The 18,227-nt window shown below is 40.1% G+C and overlaps 1 protein-coding gene across 2 annotated transcripts in view; it reads left to right on the plus strand.

Annotated features, from left to right (window-relative positions):
* Positions 1–18,227, plus strand: part of COP1 (COP1 E3 ubiquitin ligase) — a 123,854-nt gene that overhangs the window by 67,074 nt on the left and 38,553 nt on the right. For both annotated transcript variants that reach the window (XM_002191990.7, XM_012575418.5), the window contains exon 15: positions 1,809–1,925. In XM_002191990.7, coding sequence (XP_002192026.7) covers positions 1,809–1,925 — 117 coding nt within the window. The remainder of the gene's footprint in view (positions 1–1,808; positions 1,926–18,227) is intronic.

Raw genomic sequence — 18,227 nt, forward strand, 5'->3', positions numbered from 1 at the left:
TCATCCATAAACTTGATGGCCTTTACTGCCACCAGAACTTAGACTACTCATCTTTTGGTGTCCGTTCATTTAAGCAAAATGTAAATATTTTCTTATTCTGCAAAATTCTTCCCTGTTCCTGTCCCCCTCTGCCCCTAAGAGTATAACATGGTGGAGAAGCTTTATCATCCCTTCTTGCCTGGGAGAAGAGAGCTTCTTAAGCCATGCTTGCAAAGCTTTTGTTTCATTTAAAAATGTAGCCAGGTGTTTAGGGTAAGTATTATAGCTCTGATCAATGAGGATGCATTTATTTCTGCAAACCAACCTAAGGCTGAGTGCTGTTTTCATTGAATTTTACATAATGCTTCTGGGCAAATAGACTATGCCACTGGGGTTTGTATTTCTGCTGGTGTCTGTGTGTGCTGCTTTCTGATGGTTCCAGGCAGCTGCCAGATATCCACACAGTGCTGTATTTACAATGATTCCTTGGTGTGCTCTGAGCAGTGCTGTTTGCTCCATCCTTGTATGGTCAGAAACAGCCCAGTCTTGTTGCTTTCATTGCTTGCCATGCTATTAAAAAGAGCACTGGAACCAACCTGCCAGTATTCCTCCTTTTCCTTCGTCTTCTAAAACATCCTTGGATAATCCAGCTGAAAACCTTGCTTCTCCCTCGAAGCCCCTGGGAAATGCTGACCAAGAGGTGACACAGAGGGCCCCTCAGAGGGTGGGGGATACACCATAAGACTGCTGATCTCATGTGTTGATCACAGTGGGTTGGAAGGTTCCTGTTGTTTTGCCGTTTTTGCGCACTTCACCTCCAAAGTGATCTTTCAGTAAGAACCTGTTGGCCACGCATCTGAAGAAGCCCATGCAGCTCAAGGGGAGCTCTTGAGGGGGTTTTAACCCTTCATGTAGCAACTGCATGTTTAACATTGGTTCCAGCTTGCTCTGCTTCCAGCCTCAGGTGGTGATACTCAAGTACAGCTTGATCCACTCATCAAGAAAAGAGGGAGGGGAGATGTTTAAGTCTTTTCTGTATGAATCAATGGGGCTTGATGTCAATCTGCTGCTCCTTTATCTGGGCCAAAGGCAGTGCATTGTTTAGCTTTTAATAATAAGATTAACTATGTGAGGAGCACCTGGCACTCTTCATCTTCAGGTTAAATGGTGCTTGAAGTGTTTCTGGCAGGTGGGGAAGGCTTGTGTTTTGGAAAGCCCTGGTGTTTTTTGTTGGTCATTCTCTGAAGCACTGGAGTGCTTAGTGGAAGAGCCCTTTCTAGCAGGTAGTTTAATCAGTGTTCATGTGGTGCTCTCCTAGAACAGTAAAGTTCTTGTACCGAGGGATTATTGCATCATAGGAAGCCAGCATACTGATTTCTCTCCTGTCTGTGCCAGTTTCTCAAGAATAAAACAAGTTGTTCTCACTCACTGTGCATACAATTAGGTATATTTATTCTGTGCATATTAATTTTGCTGTGGAGCATGGAGTTCTTGCATCCCAGCTCAGGGACAAAGAACAAAAAAGGATGTAAGCCTTTCTGTCCTTGGTTGTATGAATCTGTAGTGCAGTAACATTAAGCACTGAAACTATAGCAGAGTAGGTTAATCACCTGCTCTGATATTTACAATGTGGACTTGAGAATATTCTCGAACTTATCAACCACCAGGGACAACTGGCCCTTTAGACTAACATCTTAACAACTGAGGCTTTCCAGAATCTTATTATGAAATTACTAGACTTTAGGCCTTTCAGATGAAGTTATTGTTTTTATTGGTTTGTTTGGGGATTTTTTGTTTGTTTATTCATGTCTCTCTTTCCCTTTCTCTAGTGAAACTGTGGTCTACCAACTTGGACAACTCAGTTGCAAGCATTGAGGCCAAGGCTAATGTGTGTTGTGTCAAATTCAGCCCATCTTCTAGGTATCACCTAGCTTTTGGCTGTGCAGGTAGGTAAAAGGGATTTGGGGCAAGGGGATATTGTTTTTTCCTTCCTTTATTCTTTATTCTCCTCCAAGATGTAAGGTTGGCTGCTGTGCCCAAGACTGAAGTGTCTTTGCAGTTAAAATCGCTGAGTAAAGCTTATCAAATGCCAGAGTGATGTGTCCATGTCATGCCCCAGCCTGGCTTTTCCATTTGGGTGCCTTTATCAGAGATAAGGCAGATAAAGCAATCCCCAGTGCATTTATTGGGATTACTAAGGCAACCAGGCAGAGCTCAGCTGTGGGAAACTCAGTGTGTTAACATGATGAGAGCTGCTCTTTCTGATTTATAATATTGTTCTAGAAATACTACAAAGCCATACTGGGAATTTTAACTGGTTTTACCTGAAGCATGCTGTAAAGCTGTAGCTGTGCATGTTCCCGTAGCTCCAACTACAATCCCTGTGGGTGGGCTCATGTTTTCCTAGGCTGGGCAAAGATGGCTGTTAACATTTTTATTTTCTTGAAATAGTCAGTGGGGAAGGCATGAGGAGCCTTTTATTCACTTAGATTAAATGGTTCTTGGTGATAACACAAAGATGTGAGAGCAGAGCAGGTGTTGCTTTGGGAGGAAGCTGTATTATGCTATGCATACAGTAACTAAAACTCACAGATGCCTATAAATGTTTAACCAACTCTGCATTTTCTTTCTCCTTGGGGAATTTTAATGGACTTGTAACTAGTTGTTGTGACAACATTTGTTCTCTCTGGACTCTGGGAGATATGTTGATCATTCTTGCAACCACTGGTTTGCCATTTCATTCAGGTGTTCTCATTTCCAGGCTGGTTCTACTTTGGTTGTAACTCTCAGGAGGCAAAAAATAAACTTGCATATTTAATCCAGAAATAGATTCAAGTTGGAGTGTAAAATATTGACTTGCTTGATAGGTATCTTTCTGAAATTTAGTGAATTACATGTAAAAATAGATGAACAATAATACCTACTAGCAGCATTTGAATGAGAGGGACTATGGGAAAGGCTTTAGGGAGAGATGAGCACTAGCTCCAAATGGATCAGCCACTGATTACAATATACCTGCAAAAGCACTATGAAAGAGGATTCTTCTTGATAAATAGAGAACTGGGATTCTGTGCCACCTGAAAGGCAGAGGGGGGATAAGGCAAAGACAAATCAAGGAAGGCTTTTGGAGCTTGAGGGCATGTGGGGTAGGAGCAGGTGGGTCTAACAAACTGGGTTTGTCTTCAGCAAGTATGTTGAGAAAGAAGCATTAGGAAGCCCTAAAAGTTTCAGGGAAGTTTTAAAAGATTGCATGCATGTTTCCATGATTTAGAGGATGCTGAGGGGTAAAAGGGTATTTGTACTGAAAGAAGTGTTTACATCTGCTTGATGTTTGGTAATTGAATTTCTAAATAAAAATTTAAATGGATATTTGATTGATATTATGATTGATATTATTATATTGCTGAAACAATTGCATGGGGTAACTGAACCAATGAAAATTAATTCCCACAATGGAATTCTAATTGATCTTTAAGTCATAAATACATTTGGGGAAATTGGTGTATTAAAAGAAATACTGGAATCTTGAAAGACATTATTTCTGAACTCCTAAGAAACAATCAGAGCAAAGAAATGGGTGTCTGCTTTCATGCTCCATATAGTAAAACAGTCATGTTTAACGTGTTATGATGGAGACAAAGGTTTTTCTTTTCCATCAGCTTCATCTAGTCTTGTTTAATAATTTCATTTAGTTTGTGGAAAAGGGAACATAACTGTTGAATAGCATGAGTTCTCACGCAGGCTATAAAATTAATAAAGGCAGAGTCAAAGCTGACTTCCTTGGGTAGTACTAAAAAACAAAAAAAGCAGGGAACAGGGCACACTGACTTGACCACTCCTGTTTGCCCCAGCAGAAATAAAAATGAGCAGTCCACAGCACTAAACACTAATTCAGTGACCAGTTTAGTGGCCAATTTTTGAAAGCTGTCTTAGCCCTGCCTTGGCTTGCTCACATACTAAGAGGATTTTCACATTTTGAAAACTGTTTCAATTACTTATTCAGTGATTTATTCAAGGATAGAAAAGCCAAGACTGCTGAGCATTTCATGCCCCACACAGTCCTGTCTTGTATTTAAACAGAAGTGCTGTTTCTGTATATGCTCTCAATTTATTTGCTGATTTGATGGAGCTTAATCCTATATATGTGTCTGTATTTTTGTGTGTATATATGTATATATCTATAGTTTATGACTTGTTGAGGTAAGCAATTCATAAAATGGTTAGGGAGAAAGTGTTGGTACTTAATATTTGAGCTATAAAAGGAAGAAGTAAATTGATTTACTGTACTATTAATTATATATACATTTCAGCTCTTTTTTTCTGTATGCAGAATAGCTGAAAGCCAGCATAACTTCTTAAGCAGTTTTGACTGAAGTAGAAATTCTTTCAGGGTTGACATTTCTATTTTATTTAAAGGTCCTCTCTGAACCATTCATAAAGCTGAAGCATCTTTTCATAATGTCCTGTTCTTTCACACCTTGCTTAAGAAAAGCTCTTCTCTGCCCTTGACAAATGCATCTTGCCCACTTGCATCCATCTGTTCAGAATGCCTTCTTGAAGTGGGTTTTCCTGATCAGATGCTTCAGCTAGATCAGCATCTCTGTGCTGGTTCCTCCCTTGCCTTCACCACAGAAATAGAATGACCATCTTAAGGTCCTTTCCACCCTGTGCCCATCTTGCATTTCTTTTCACTTGTTTGGAATATTTTGGCTATTGGCCCACACAGCCTACGATTCTGCATCGTGCACAGGTGAAACCTTTCTGCCTTCTCCAATTTTAAAACTCTCTTTTACAGAAAAATGGTAAGGAAGGTACCACAGTCCCTTAGAGATCTGCCTACACATGGCATGAGCTACGTGAGCTGAGGCAGCACAGGGCTCACAGCCTGACTTTGCTTCTCATCTGAAGCTTCATTCTTTGCAGGTATTCTCAAACCAGAGGTCTGGGTTTATAAAAGCTTTTCCACCTGCACCCAGTTTACATGCTGCATTGCCAAATCAAAGGAGGGAGCTGAAGGACTGTAGGGATGGATTTTGAAGCACAGGCAGGCTGTGAACCCTGTGGCACAGTGAGTGAAATGGGGGTTCTGTCACAGGATTTGCTGTGAGGTTCTGATTTAAATGTAGCCATTTTTAAAAGTGTTGTTAGACTGTATATCTCCATGAGGAACACTCTTTAGTAGAGAGCACTGAGTTGACCTCAGATGATGTAGGAAAACAAGCTTTAGATGCCACTATAAAAGCAAATCCCAGGATTAGCATCTAATGTGGATGATATATAAGTTTCTTTTCTGGACTCTTCACTCTGAAGCTTTTAGATTAAGAAAAAAAAATTATCTTGGGTAGCTTAAAACAGAACAAATGGGCCATAAACTAGAAATAGAGCCTATAGAAGAGAGAAATGGATATTGGTTTGAGAAGTAATTCACTTAAAATCAGGCACTTCAGGTGAGAGGAAAGCTGGTATGTCTGGCTTCAGCCTGATAAAATCTGTTGCAGTGGAGAGAGCATATAAAGAAGAAAAGACCCCTTTTGTCTGTTACTTTAATAAAATACTCTATTTGCATGCTTACTGAGTTGAAACATTGTCCCATATAAACTGTAATCACTGCCAAATACAAAATCAGGTCATTCTGTGGTCTTTTCCTTTTTTTAAAAACAGAGTTTTATTCTGAAATTAGCTATATAAATCATGGCTGAAGTTATTATTGTTCTGCCTCAGCAATAGCACTGATGTCCTTAACCCATATATTCTGTAGCAGTGCTGTTTCCCTGCTTTAAAAAAACTAAAGGATGAAAATGCATCATGCACTTCGCAGCTGGAATGTCCAAGTTGTGCAGTCTGGGTGAGATCAGACTGTCTGCTAACTCCAGTGAGCTCAGTGTAGCTATTGATAGAAGGAATGTTTTATTCCCAGCCTGCTGTAATAGTGTCAGCAGCCACCACTGACTTTCTATTTCCCATATATTATGCAGAGGTTTTGTAAGAATTCAGAGACCTGAAGTTTCTGACATTAGATGCACCATCTCCTCAAATGCTGTATTTTTTTTCCCCTGTAGGACCCACAAATCTAGCAGGTTGGATTGAGGGCTGAGAGAGGCTTCTCAGAACTGCAGAGATGCAGGACAGAGACTGTCTCCTCTCCAGGAGCTTCACAACATAAGTGCAAGCAGCAGAGAAATACATATGGACAGGATAGCAACAGAACAGCTGCAACATAGTCAGAACTTAAGGTTTTGCTGCATTAATTTTAGCTTTGATCAGCCTTTAAAACAGCTTTGATATGTTGTCACAAACTCTTGATAGTGTGGGTTTAGATGAAGTGACCACAGCAGGGCAAAAGTGGGATGGTGGTGATGGATGCTGATCTTACTATTTACAGCCACAGAGTTTGAGGCTGCCTGTATTGGAGATGCCATACTCCCTCCTAAACATCCCAGATGTTGCTTTTCCATCTTTTCCTTCACTCTACCAATTGCATGGCCAAAACTGAATTGCTTTTTTTCTGGATTAGGTTATTCCCTGATCTGTTGAGCACAGTGCCAGCCCCAGACAGGCTTTTGGCAGCCTGTCCCAATGGTAGTATTTACTAACAGGGGGCAAACCCTCAGTGAACATGAGGTCTGCTCTTAATGCTGAGGTTCTCCTCTCTTGCCAGCTCTCTCTCTCTTCCTTATTTCCTTCCCCACTTTCTGCTTTTCCTTTGAAGGTGATTTTGCCCTTCCTCACCATGTTTTCCAGGCTGTTTAAAGATGTTTCCTGTGCACCATTATGGATTTTTTGTGGTTGGGATTGAAGGGATTTGAGACAGTATTCTATGTTTGGATTTAGGTGTTTATTATTTCTTATTTATGTTACAGTCTCACTACTGTGAGTTCAATAGCTTTTTTTATTAGTAAGGCACAAAATGGTTAACTAACTTTCGTTACAAGGTCTTTTAAAACTAAACTATCTGATTAAGAAAGGACATTTAGATTATTTTCTCTTTTAATAACTGATCTTTTGAAGCTCATAATGTGGACTTTGCTGTCTAATCACAAAACATCACTGAAACTTATGAAGAAGATAAAGAACTTGCCTCTCCTTAAAACTTCTATCTTGCTTCATATTTATTTCTATATTCTAAAATCTTAAACTCCAAGTTTTTTACCTGGTGATATTACAGACTTTTAACTAACTACACACTCATAATTTTAGTGTTATTAGTCAATTTTAAAAGTTTCTTCTACAATCTAAAGTCAAATGTAGTGTTCTCTTGTGGTCTGTGCCTTTTAGAAAATTAAGTTTAAAATTCTTAGCATCTAGGATTCTAACATACCATCTTTATCATTGCACAATGGTGTTGTATTCTGGTTTTGAATGGCCACAAAATTAAATTGATGCTGTGGATCAGTAGCAGCATTATGAAGGACTCCTGTTGTGTCCACAGCTTTGTTTTCACTTGCAGCTATTTACTCACCCCCTAATGTCTCTGCAGCACCCTGATGCACTTACAGTTCAGGGTCAAAAGTGACTTTAGCATCATCATTCCATTTTTCTAATATACCTGGTGTCCAAGGGGGCCACTTTGGAGACTGTCCTGGCTAGTGAAACATTGATTTTTCTGCTGCAGTAACTGGAGCAGTGATTTCTCTTTTCCAAACATCTCCCTGTAGAGATAGCCTTGCACACGGTCTCAGATCTGGGTGACTTACCTGGCTTGTCACTCAGCTCAGAAGAATGATGGGATATTAATGGCCAAGAAGGTAGTGTGCCCTTTTGGGAGAGAATTAATGTTTTCTAGCTGAGAGCAAGGTCTTACCTTAATAGAGTCTCATGGGTGAGTAGTGTGTTCTGTTGAAAGCCTGCAGTGACTCAGAAAGGATGTATTTGTGTGAATATATGACATGTTTAGGGTGGAGTTAGGCAGCTTCCTTGGGCTTGAGCTATGAGATTACATTGAGTGTATGAATTGAGCTGTGTTTAAAGGCACAGACAAAGGTTGGGCATTTCTTTCAAACCTGTGGAAAACTTCACAGCAGTGAGTGCTCAGAATTCAACCTTGATGAAAGCAGTGGCATGCAGCAGTGCAGGGCTTGCCCATTACTTGGATAGGACTTTACCTGCAGTATGTCTTTCTATTTTGTGGATAGGTAATAATAAACCTTCCTCTAGTCCATGATCTTGAGGCTGTTGGCAGGGGACTTTGGGGACAAGGTCTGTATTTTGGAACTGCACATTTGTCACCTTTAATTCAAACTCATTCCAGAATTCACTGCAAAACCTTCATTGGTTTTGCATTGGAAAGCATTTACAACACTTGAGTCGGTTAAGGGTTGTTTGGAGGAATCTGTATTTTTGGCCAGTAAGGCTGTGATCATATTTCTGTTCCAAAATACTTATTGTAGTGGAAACACGGAGCTTAATGGGATTTTTTAGGTGAAGACAAATCTTTGAAGGTTTGACTTACATGTTATCCCTCTTCATGGACCCTGGTGTGTAGATGAAGATGAGCCCTCTGCTGTCCTCGTGAAGGCAATCTTTCTGCCTCTGGTAGGTAGATCATGTTGCACTTCTGCTGGGGACTGACAGTGAGAAGAACTGCACCTGTACCATGTTATTTAAACTTAAGATCTTGGTAGTTAAGCTGATTTTTCTGTTCCTGCATATCACAGATGCTGCCAGATCTGCCAGATAGTGTCTTCCTGCCTTGCTGCCACTGCTTCCTAGGAAATCACAAAGGGATTTGAAACCTCTCATCGGTGTGCAGGATGTGTCGCATGTGCAATTTTCACATAAGCCTTAAGAGTTCAAGAGCTGATAGAACTTTTTTACTTACACAGAAAAAGCAGTATCTGACTTGTCTTGGATAAAGCAATTGCAATGAATAGTGACTAACAATATAGAGACCTACTGGGGAGTTTCCTAACTTTGTCCCAGAGGTCATCACACTTCAGTAACAAGTGAATGAATAAAATGAACTTGAAAAGCTCCATTTGATTCTCTAGAGAAAAGGATAAATCTGCCACTGGCAGAAATGAGCGTGCTAATTGTTTGCTTAAATATTCTTTTCCTGAACACTTTGTCTTACAACTGGTACAGAAGTCATTTAGTCAATGTGACGAAATTCAAATTTAAATTGAAATGAGCCTTGGAATTCAGGAACAGATAGCCAACTCCAACATTTATCTTTTTCTCAGAATGCCAAATTGCTCTTGCTGCTAGCTGTTGCTGTATCCCTTAAGAGTTTAATGCTTTTCCAACCCTGGCAGTTTCCAAAGCTGCAGTTTTTCTAGCTTGTTCAAAGGAATTGCTCTTTGGAATTATATCCTTTGTAATGGCTTCTTGTGTTTTCTTCTGTTCAGACTGCATAGATTAACTGTTTCAGCCTTTTATTTGGGTACTGTGCTTCCATACTAACTGATGAAGATTGTCACATAGCACAGGAAAATCTGTAAGCAGCGAGTGCATTGTGGGCTCTCATATCAAAGGTACCTTTTCATAGTGTCTGAGCATCTGAACATTGCACGAGTCTTTAAGAGTAGAGTTTTGAATGTTTGGGCAAGGTATCAGTCATTTAAATCTCAAGAAAATGAGAAAAAATGAGACTGTAGATGCATGTGCAAATCTAGTTGCTCTTCATGTTACTTATATCATTGCCTACTTAGGGTATGTTGCTTCTTTTCCACCTTGGATACATGTGTATCATCACATGCTTTCCTGTGCTTGTTTCCCTGTATACACAATCCACCATACCTTTGGTCTAAGCCTTCTTATGTGAAGGGTTTTAGCAATTGTAATACTTCTAATATCCTTTCCCTCTTCCAGTGGAGTCTGCTGTGAGGTCAGTTTAACTAATGAATCAGATCATCATCTCCAGAAGCTAGTTAAGACTAATATCTCCTCGGGCTAGTGAAGCAAAATGTATTTCTGGACTAAAATCAGGTTTGACTCAGGAGCCTCCACTTACCTTTCCTTAGAGCCCCTTTGACTGCTCTGAAGCCTGTTTGGTTCTCTTTGTGTGATGTCTGCTAATACTACAGAAACCTGAAAGCTGTTACTTCATAAATGCACTCTTAAAATCCTAGGGAAGATGTTCCTTTTACATCCATCTTTTGTAATGCCTCAAGCCCCTGCATACATGATCTTGACCTCTTGGAGTGTGTGGTTCCAGGGAATCTGACTGTGCTGCCCTTTCCCTGCATCACAGCTCTGTGGCTTGTGCAATCTTGATTCTTCCAAGAACCAGAACTGACATGGCTTTAGCATTAAGAAGAGTATTTGTTGTGTGCAGTCTGTATCTTGAATCGAGAGAGATGTGTTCAGCAAGTGACATGGTATTTTTAGCTTTGATAGATGTACCCAGCACTCCTTGTACAAGTAAGGCTCCTGTTGCTCATGTCAGAAGTTTCATCTCTTGCAAGGTCTAGTCCATTTAAGCAGCATGGATTGAAGCACCTTTTTCCATAAAATGACTGTTCTTTCCATGTTCTAGGCGTCACAAAATTTACTTTGGACATCTGCTTATAGGCACTAGTGCATATAGAGTTATGCATGTTGCATAGTCAATGAGAAAAGCTGTGTTAGGAGCATAACTGAATGTTGCATCTGAACAGCACTTAACTTTTTTTTCTATTTATCTTTAACTATTTATTCTTCAGATGTGAAGAATGAATTCTTTCCAAAGCTGTAGGTTGTTATTACTGCTGTTGTCTTCATTAGTTTTGTAGCATTAGTAAATCTTGCTTGTGTGTACTGAATATTTTGTTTATCCAACAGTCTAATAGACAACAACCCTTGAATTTCACAAAAACCATCTATCCATTACTCCTGTGAGAAATCGCTATAGCTCTTTAAAACCATAAAGGTCAAAGTTTCAAAAGAGTTCTAGAAAAATCTGTTTTGCTTCCCTCTCTCTTCAGAGCCCTTTTGCCAACTGATTAATATCTAATGTTTTATGTGTCCTCCTTCTCTCCTTAGTGTAAGACAAGTTATTTAGGGTGAAGGCTTTATGGGCTGCTGTATCAAAAGCTTAGACAAGTCAGTAACAAAATGTCCCCAGTGTGTAAAGACCATTATCCATATCCTGGCAAATGTCATCTGTAACTTTGAGAAATAGGGAATCTGTGGAATGCAAAGGTTAAAAACCCAGTTGGCAGTTCCCATCAAGGCTGCTGTTCTCTTTGTTCAGCAGAGGGAGATATAGATCTTTAGAGGAATGCTAGTGTTGGTATATATTTTTTTAAAAAATAGTGCAGTTGGTGTGAGTAAGAGATGCGAATTACTGGCTGAAGCAGGGTATAGTGTTTCCTGCAGAGCTCTGTCAAAATATTTCAAGTGCTGGCTTGAAATCCTGTGCTGGGACACCCCTGAGCCTTTCTTTTGTAGAAGGAAAAGTAGAAGGGTCTTATTGTGCTGTTGGTTATGCCAGAGATTAAACTGACAGACATTCAGTCTAACCTCAGCTCTTTATTTCAGTTTTCATGGAGTGGATCTTTCTCATGGTGTTCCTTTTAGCATTAATTTTGCTAAACAGAACACTGTTGGTCATTTTCCTTCTTCTTAAAGCTGTGTTCTTTGTTTGTTTAAATGGAAACCTGGGCTGAATTTGTGTTGAATTCCCTAAATATGATTTTTTTTGGGGGGGTGGATTTCCATTGGATTCCTTAAATCTAATCTTTGGAGGCTGTTGCCCATCATCTGTATTGCAGTGTAGGAAAATGAGATTAAGTTGTCATCTCCAAATACCCATGTGCCTTCTTCTGCTTTAGAAACTTCCTTTCATCTCCTTGCTAACATCACGGGCTCTGTGGCTTCCTCACTTTAAAGGGTTTAGTTGTTTGGATTTTTTTTTAAGATTTTGCTGCCAGCAAAATGAATCATACAGACCTTGCTTAATCTTGTATAGTCTTTAGAGCACATAGGGGAGGTTTTCACCTGCGGGGAAAAAAATGTACTGAATGCTTTTCTCAAGTTCAGCCCCTTTTTGGGTGGCCATTGAATGTTTGACACATATGCAGATGGGGTGTGCAGGACCTGCCCAGGAGTCTGGTACCACTTGTCTAGACAGAACTCTGAGAGAAAATATAAATGAAGTAATGCATCCCAAATCATCTTGGTCATACACCTGAAATACAAAATAAGGGCATTGTTACAGTTTGCTGCTGTGGACCAGAGCATTGCTTCTAGAAGAGATTGCTGAGATTTCCCCAGGGCTGCAGAAAATGGTTATTCAGAGAAAAACTGTTCCTTCATTGCAAAGGAAACTCCAGGTAAAAAGAAGAGGAAAAAGCAAATGCATCAAACGAATAATTTTGTCTTAATTATAGAAACAAAGCACTTGCAGTTTCTGCTGGAAGAAAGAATTGTGAATACAAAGCCATATCCAGCAAACATTTTAATGTATCTGTGATAATGGCTGCTGGGATAAATTTTTCTTGCTTTATTGTGGCTTTTTTGGAAGGGAAAGTACAAGAGGAAAAATAAAAAATACCAGTTAGCTTTACCTGTGCTGCAGTGTTCTGGGGGGAGGTGTTGGAGTGACATGGGTTGATTTCCACTGTCTGCTCCTCATGTGATTTGTCATGCTGCAAGAGAGAAGCAGCACACTGCATTCTTCAGCAAGGTGCTCCAGACAGTTTTGTCTGCAAAGGTTCTTTGCTTCAGGCTATATTAAACCTATTTTTAATCTCTTGCCTTTACAGTAAGGGAAATGGTTTGTACAGAGGGCACTGATGTCAACTTACTGTTGTTGAAATTAGCTAATTCCTTCTTCAGAAAACTCTTGTGCTAATTTTTAGTGCAGGACTTTGTTCCTGTGAAATCAAGTCCACTTTTTCTTGTCCCTAATGCATTGTCATCTCTTTTCTTTTCCTGAAGCTTCTGTTTCTTTTATGTAGCGGAAACTATCACACTCTTTTCCCTCCCAGAAGTGGTTTGTGATAGGCCAAACCCTGTGCTCATCCTATCCCATTCCAGTATTACTCTCTCAAGTGAAATAAATCTCTTTATAGTGTTTTGTTGGCTGGAAGGCTTCTTCACTATTCTTTGTTAAATGCCCAAATGCCACCCTGATTTCTGGTGATGAAATAAAGATCCCTTTTTTTTTCCTCCCTGCTCTGGAAGGGATTTTTTTGGGGGAGGTGTCACTCCATGAAGTTTCAGTTGTTGAGCTGAATTATTCCCAAAGATGGAATGTTTAGTTGTCATATGTCCTCAGTCTGCTCTCCAGAGCAAGACCCACATATGGATGTTCAGACTCCAGCCTGCCTTGCTGCTGTAGGGAAGATTAAATATCTACTCCAAACTTTCTGAATAAAGCCATCTCAGTCACATGAAGATCTGCAGGTACTGTTGTTTGATGTTACAGGCTTGGCAGCAGTTAAAATTGAGCTGTTCATTTTCTTTTCCACTAGTAAGAAAAAAAAAGTGAATTAAAGGAGAGCTAAGGTTGTATGACAGTGCTTCATGCCACCCCCATTGTGTGGGTGTAGATAGACAAAACCTGAAAGATCTGAGAAGCCAGAAACCTGTGCAGCAAAACACAGCCGAAACATTATTGCTGTAATGCTGAGAGGTGGGCTAATGCCTTGCCTTTCTTATGTCAATAGCAAATAGCTAAGCAAGTTTGTATTAAAAAAAAAAAATATCTCCCTAATCCTTTGACATAAGAGCACTTTCAAGACAGCTGAGGGAAGAGTTTATAGAATTGTCTTTGGAAATGCTTGGAGCGTGACTGAGTAGGACTCTTGAACACATTTTTTTAACTTGGAAATTGAATCCAACTTTGCAGTTGTCCCTTCCTTGACTGGCCAGCTGGACTGGCTGGATTTCAGAGGTCCCTTCCAACCTACAGTGTTTCATGACTTTGAGAGCCCTTGAGCAAAACTGGATTTCTAACAGATATGGCATTCTATATAGGATTAAGTTTCATTTGAGCTTCCTCATAATTAAATTCTATGTTGTCTTTCAACCAGCCTTTGATATCATTGCCTTGGCAGGGAGGCTCCATATCCTGTCCACAGGTATATAGAAGATCCACTGGAGAAGTTCCACTTTTTTTATTAATGGCTTTTTAGTAAGTCTGCAGGTAATTCTGGAGCTAGGTAGATGGCTTTTGCAATTTAAGAAAATGTGTTTTCAAGCATTTAGTTTTCAGGGTTTGGGCTCTGATGGCAGCCTTTCCTCAGCTGTTGTTTACCTGGCCCTTGCTCAGGTTTCTCTAAGGACCAAGGTACCCTAATGTGCCATGTCATCCTCAGTGTACTATATGGGAGTACAGTGATTTGAGTTTATTTTTAAATCAGGATGTTTTCCCTTTTTATCTCCTTCCTCTTCTCCCTAACAGAAGAAAGGTTTTTTTCCTAGTGAAAACTGAGGTTTCATGTGAGTCTCCTGATCCTATTTCCATTTTTAGTCCAGCCAAAGACTTTACCTTTTTGGATGCAAGCTTCCTTTTTTATAGCAAGAAATCACACTGAGCTTGGCCGAAAAAGAGACTTTTGGTTAACCCATCTAAAGTTCTCTTGTTCTACCTCTTGTTTATTTCCATTCAGCAAATATTCATCAGGATGGCTTATCCCCTCTTTCATGACACACCACGTTGGGAAATAACAGTGGGTGCTCTTTCCTTTTACCCAGAGACACTCAAAGCAAGTTTTGATTTGAACCACTGTACTCTGGACACTTGAAGGCATAAGGATGTAGTTATATTTTCCTGCTAAACAAGTTGCCTAGATACAATTCTCAGAGCCCTGAAAACTGAGTGATCTTGCTTACACTTGGTATACAGAGGAGAAACGAGTGAAAGCAAAGATCAATTTGTGTAGGTAGTTGTTTAAATATATACAGTTGGATTTCAGCTAACCCCTTAAATGTTTGAGTGATAGAGGCTTCCTCCAGGAACTCTGAAATCTTTCTTTTTTTTAGCCAATGGAAATAAAACTGAAATGAAATGTTACAAAGTCTTGTCTCTCCTCTTTTGTTCTGATGAAAAGCATTTTGTGGGCTTGCCTTATATCCATTTATTTTCCTGTTCTTTTGGTTCCCCCAGCATAATCTAATTGATGGCAAGCAGAGGTATCTTGCACCAAATTTGCTCTGACTCAGTTTGTCTTGTTAAACAGGTCATTTAAATACACCCCCTCAGACTATAAACCTTTTATTGTTACTGCTGATGTACAGTGTTTCACTGGTGAAAACAAGCCAGCCTTTTGATCCAAGCTTGAAGTTCATATGGAGGAAAACAGACAAATGAAGAAGATGTGGCAATCATGAGCTGAGCACATGAGTTACTCGGTGTAACAAATCAGAGCATCATGGTCAGAGAAGCACAAGAGCACATTAAAGATTGCACTCCAGCCTGAGCTTCTGCTTCAGTAAAAGATCTGTAGCACAACATGTGCAGGAGTGCAGGCTGTAGCCAGAGCATTAATGTATGAAATTATTTTGACCTTTAGGTTTGCTATTGAAGATGTGTTTTATTTTTAAAAAGTCCAAAATGTGCCTTGATCACAAAATACTTTTACCAGACCATTTAATTAACATCTGGCTGCCTACCTGACAGCTGTGCATTTCAATATGGGCATCTTCTTGTCCGTGGCATTTATCTGCTGTGGAACAAGGAGCATCATTATAGTCTCAAGTCTGTGAGTGCTGAGAAATCCAAGTAATGTAAAGGACTTCTTTTTTTAATGGATCAATAATCTAAATATTGAACAGTTGAGAAATGTGCATTTTTAAAGTATTGAAATAAGAAAAATGGGCATTGATTCTCTAGCAATTTAGTTTTCCAGAGGAGAGCCACAGAACCTTTGTATGCAGCTCTTGGGTCTTTCTAGTGGTTACATCCTTTGAATATAAAACTGTTGCACTGCAGGTAAATTTTTGTTTTGCTGTCCTTGGCTTGATATTCCTTCAAGTAAGTGGTTCTTGGTTGAAAAAAGCCTGGGGGGTCTTGTGAATTAGCTGATGATGATTAATGTTCATTGTGAAAGTGGGTAAAACACATGACCTACAAAATGAATGTTACCTGGAGAGTGGGGTTGCTCTGCTGTCTGGTTTTTGTGTGTGGTTGCCTTGTGTGTGCTGGTACTCAGTGAAAGATGGAATTGCTGCTGTGTGACACCCTGTCATCACCCTTGCTGCTCTTTGTGGAGCTGCTGCACATCACTACACATCACTACTAAAGTAAAAGCTTTACAATAGGTGGTGTTGAACCTAAAGCCGGCTGGTAACAGCAGTTTTGTAAATTTTTTTAACAAGTCTAAATGTAAGGAAAATCACTTTTGGGAAAAACAGACTCTGTCCTTTTCTTTCTTTTGTTTAAACAACTAAAAATCCAAGATCAATTCCATTTTTCTAAACAACTCAGAGATGACCTAAGATGCTGCTGGCTCCATTAGCAATTCCCAATTCCCTTATTTTAGAAGTTCTGAAATCTGATTTTCTATGACTATGTAACCACATTATCAGCTCATTTACTGCATCCCCACCCCTGCAACCAAAGTGAATCTGAGAATTGAGGCTGAGGAGGTGCTGATCCCTTCACCTTGTTCAGCACAAACCCATCCTTCTCTTTTGCCCTTTTCCTGCCAGCTGGAGTCTTGTGAATTTATGAGCAGCTGAGCAGAGAGGGATGCCATCCTTTGCTGACATGGGTTGTATTTACTGAAGAGGTGGCAAGATCTCAGGAGTTTGAAGAAGTCTGAATTCTTGATTAGTTGTCACTAGATGGCTCAAAGGTGAAAGCAGCAGTGTCTTAAGGGGAGTAAGCTGAGTGCAATGGAAAAGCACTATTTAAAAACTCAGGCTTGTGGTCAGGGACCTCTCAGCAGCAATGGCAGAGTTTAGCTGTCCTTTTTGCCTTCTGAGATCACTTAAAAATACATGTCTAAAAAAATATAACAACTTCCCAGCAAACATTTGAATTCAGAAGGTATAGCAGCAGATTTCTGTCATGCTCAGCTTCTGCAGTGACATTGAACTAGATGAGAATTGTTCTGGAGTGTTTAATTTGTTATGAAATATATACATGTTCTTTCCCTTTATTTCATAAATATTTAAATTAAGCCTGAATGCAGAAGAAGAGGTGAAGCAGAGAGCTGTTGCTGCCCAAGGGCTGGGCAGGCAGGAGGCTTTAACTCTATAAATGTCAATTCTAAGATGAACTTATTCTGAGTGAGTTTGCTAGTTGGGGTGGCAATTAGCTGAATTATGATATTAATGTTCATTTTGAGGAGCAAACAAGAAGCAAATACTCCTAGTGTTGCTGGGAGGCCATGGTCTGCCAGGGATGCTGAGGGCAGGAGCCAGAGCTGGGATGCTGGATCTGCTGATAGGTTCTTGTGGACTTCAGGAATTGTTTGATTCCCCTCATTGCCCACTCCATTTCCCTCACCTTCAGCTGCCTTTTGGGAAAAACTCATTTTCTGAGCCTCCCAGAGCACCCTGCCACCTCACCTCTGACATACAGGTGTGCCAGAGATGCTGCCCCTCCCAGACAATTTCAGCTCATCAAAGTCCACCAGGCAAGGCTGCTGCTGGGGTACCTGGGAGTTGTATTTTTCTCATTTCGCTTCACTTTGGGGCTCTCTACTTCCTCAGCAGATGGCATTTTTATCATGTTTTTTGTGAAGTCCATATGGCCTACAAGAGAGAGTATCTCTTTAATTGTAAAACATGACCACCTGTTCAGATTTTAATGAGTGCAGTGAGCATTCATCTTCATATATCTACTTAAAAATAGCTGCTTCAATTGAATTTAAAAAAACAAACAAAAAACTAAAACTCATTTGGGCGCCAACACTTTGTCTGCTGAAATAATCAATTAATAATTAAATGGCTAATTTTGGAGCCCAGTGGCCTTGCTGGTTCCCTCAGAACCGTTGTGATGAGAGCAGACAGTGATTGATTGCCCTGCTGATGCCGAGAGGCACAGCAGTGCTGGGGCCAGATGCTGCCAGGCTTTGAGCTGTTTACTGGGATATTTGGAAGGTGAATGCAACTTCGTGGTTCTCTTCTGCAAATAGACTTGTCTGCCCTGCTACAGCTCTCTCCTGTCTGCATTGCTCCAGCTGCTCACATGCAGGTATCCCTTTCCCTGCCACTTTCTTGCAGGATAAAATCTAGTGCTCAAAAAGGTGCCCTAATGATGGCCCAGTGTTGAAACTGTAAGCAAAAATAGACTTGAAAGGCTTATCCATAACTGATTCCTAATAAAAAGCCCTCCTAGAATCATTCTGCTCATTAAAATAACAATTGCCAGTTAA

This window comes from Taeniopygia guttata, chromosome 8, assembly GCF_048771995.1.
Source record: "Taeniopygia guttata chromosome 8, bTaeGut7.mat, whole genome shotgun sequence".
Classification (NCBI taxonomy): Eukaryota; Metazoa; Chordata; class Aves; order Passeriformes; family Estrildidae; genus Taeniopygia; species Taeniopygia guttata.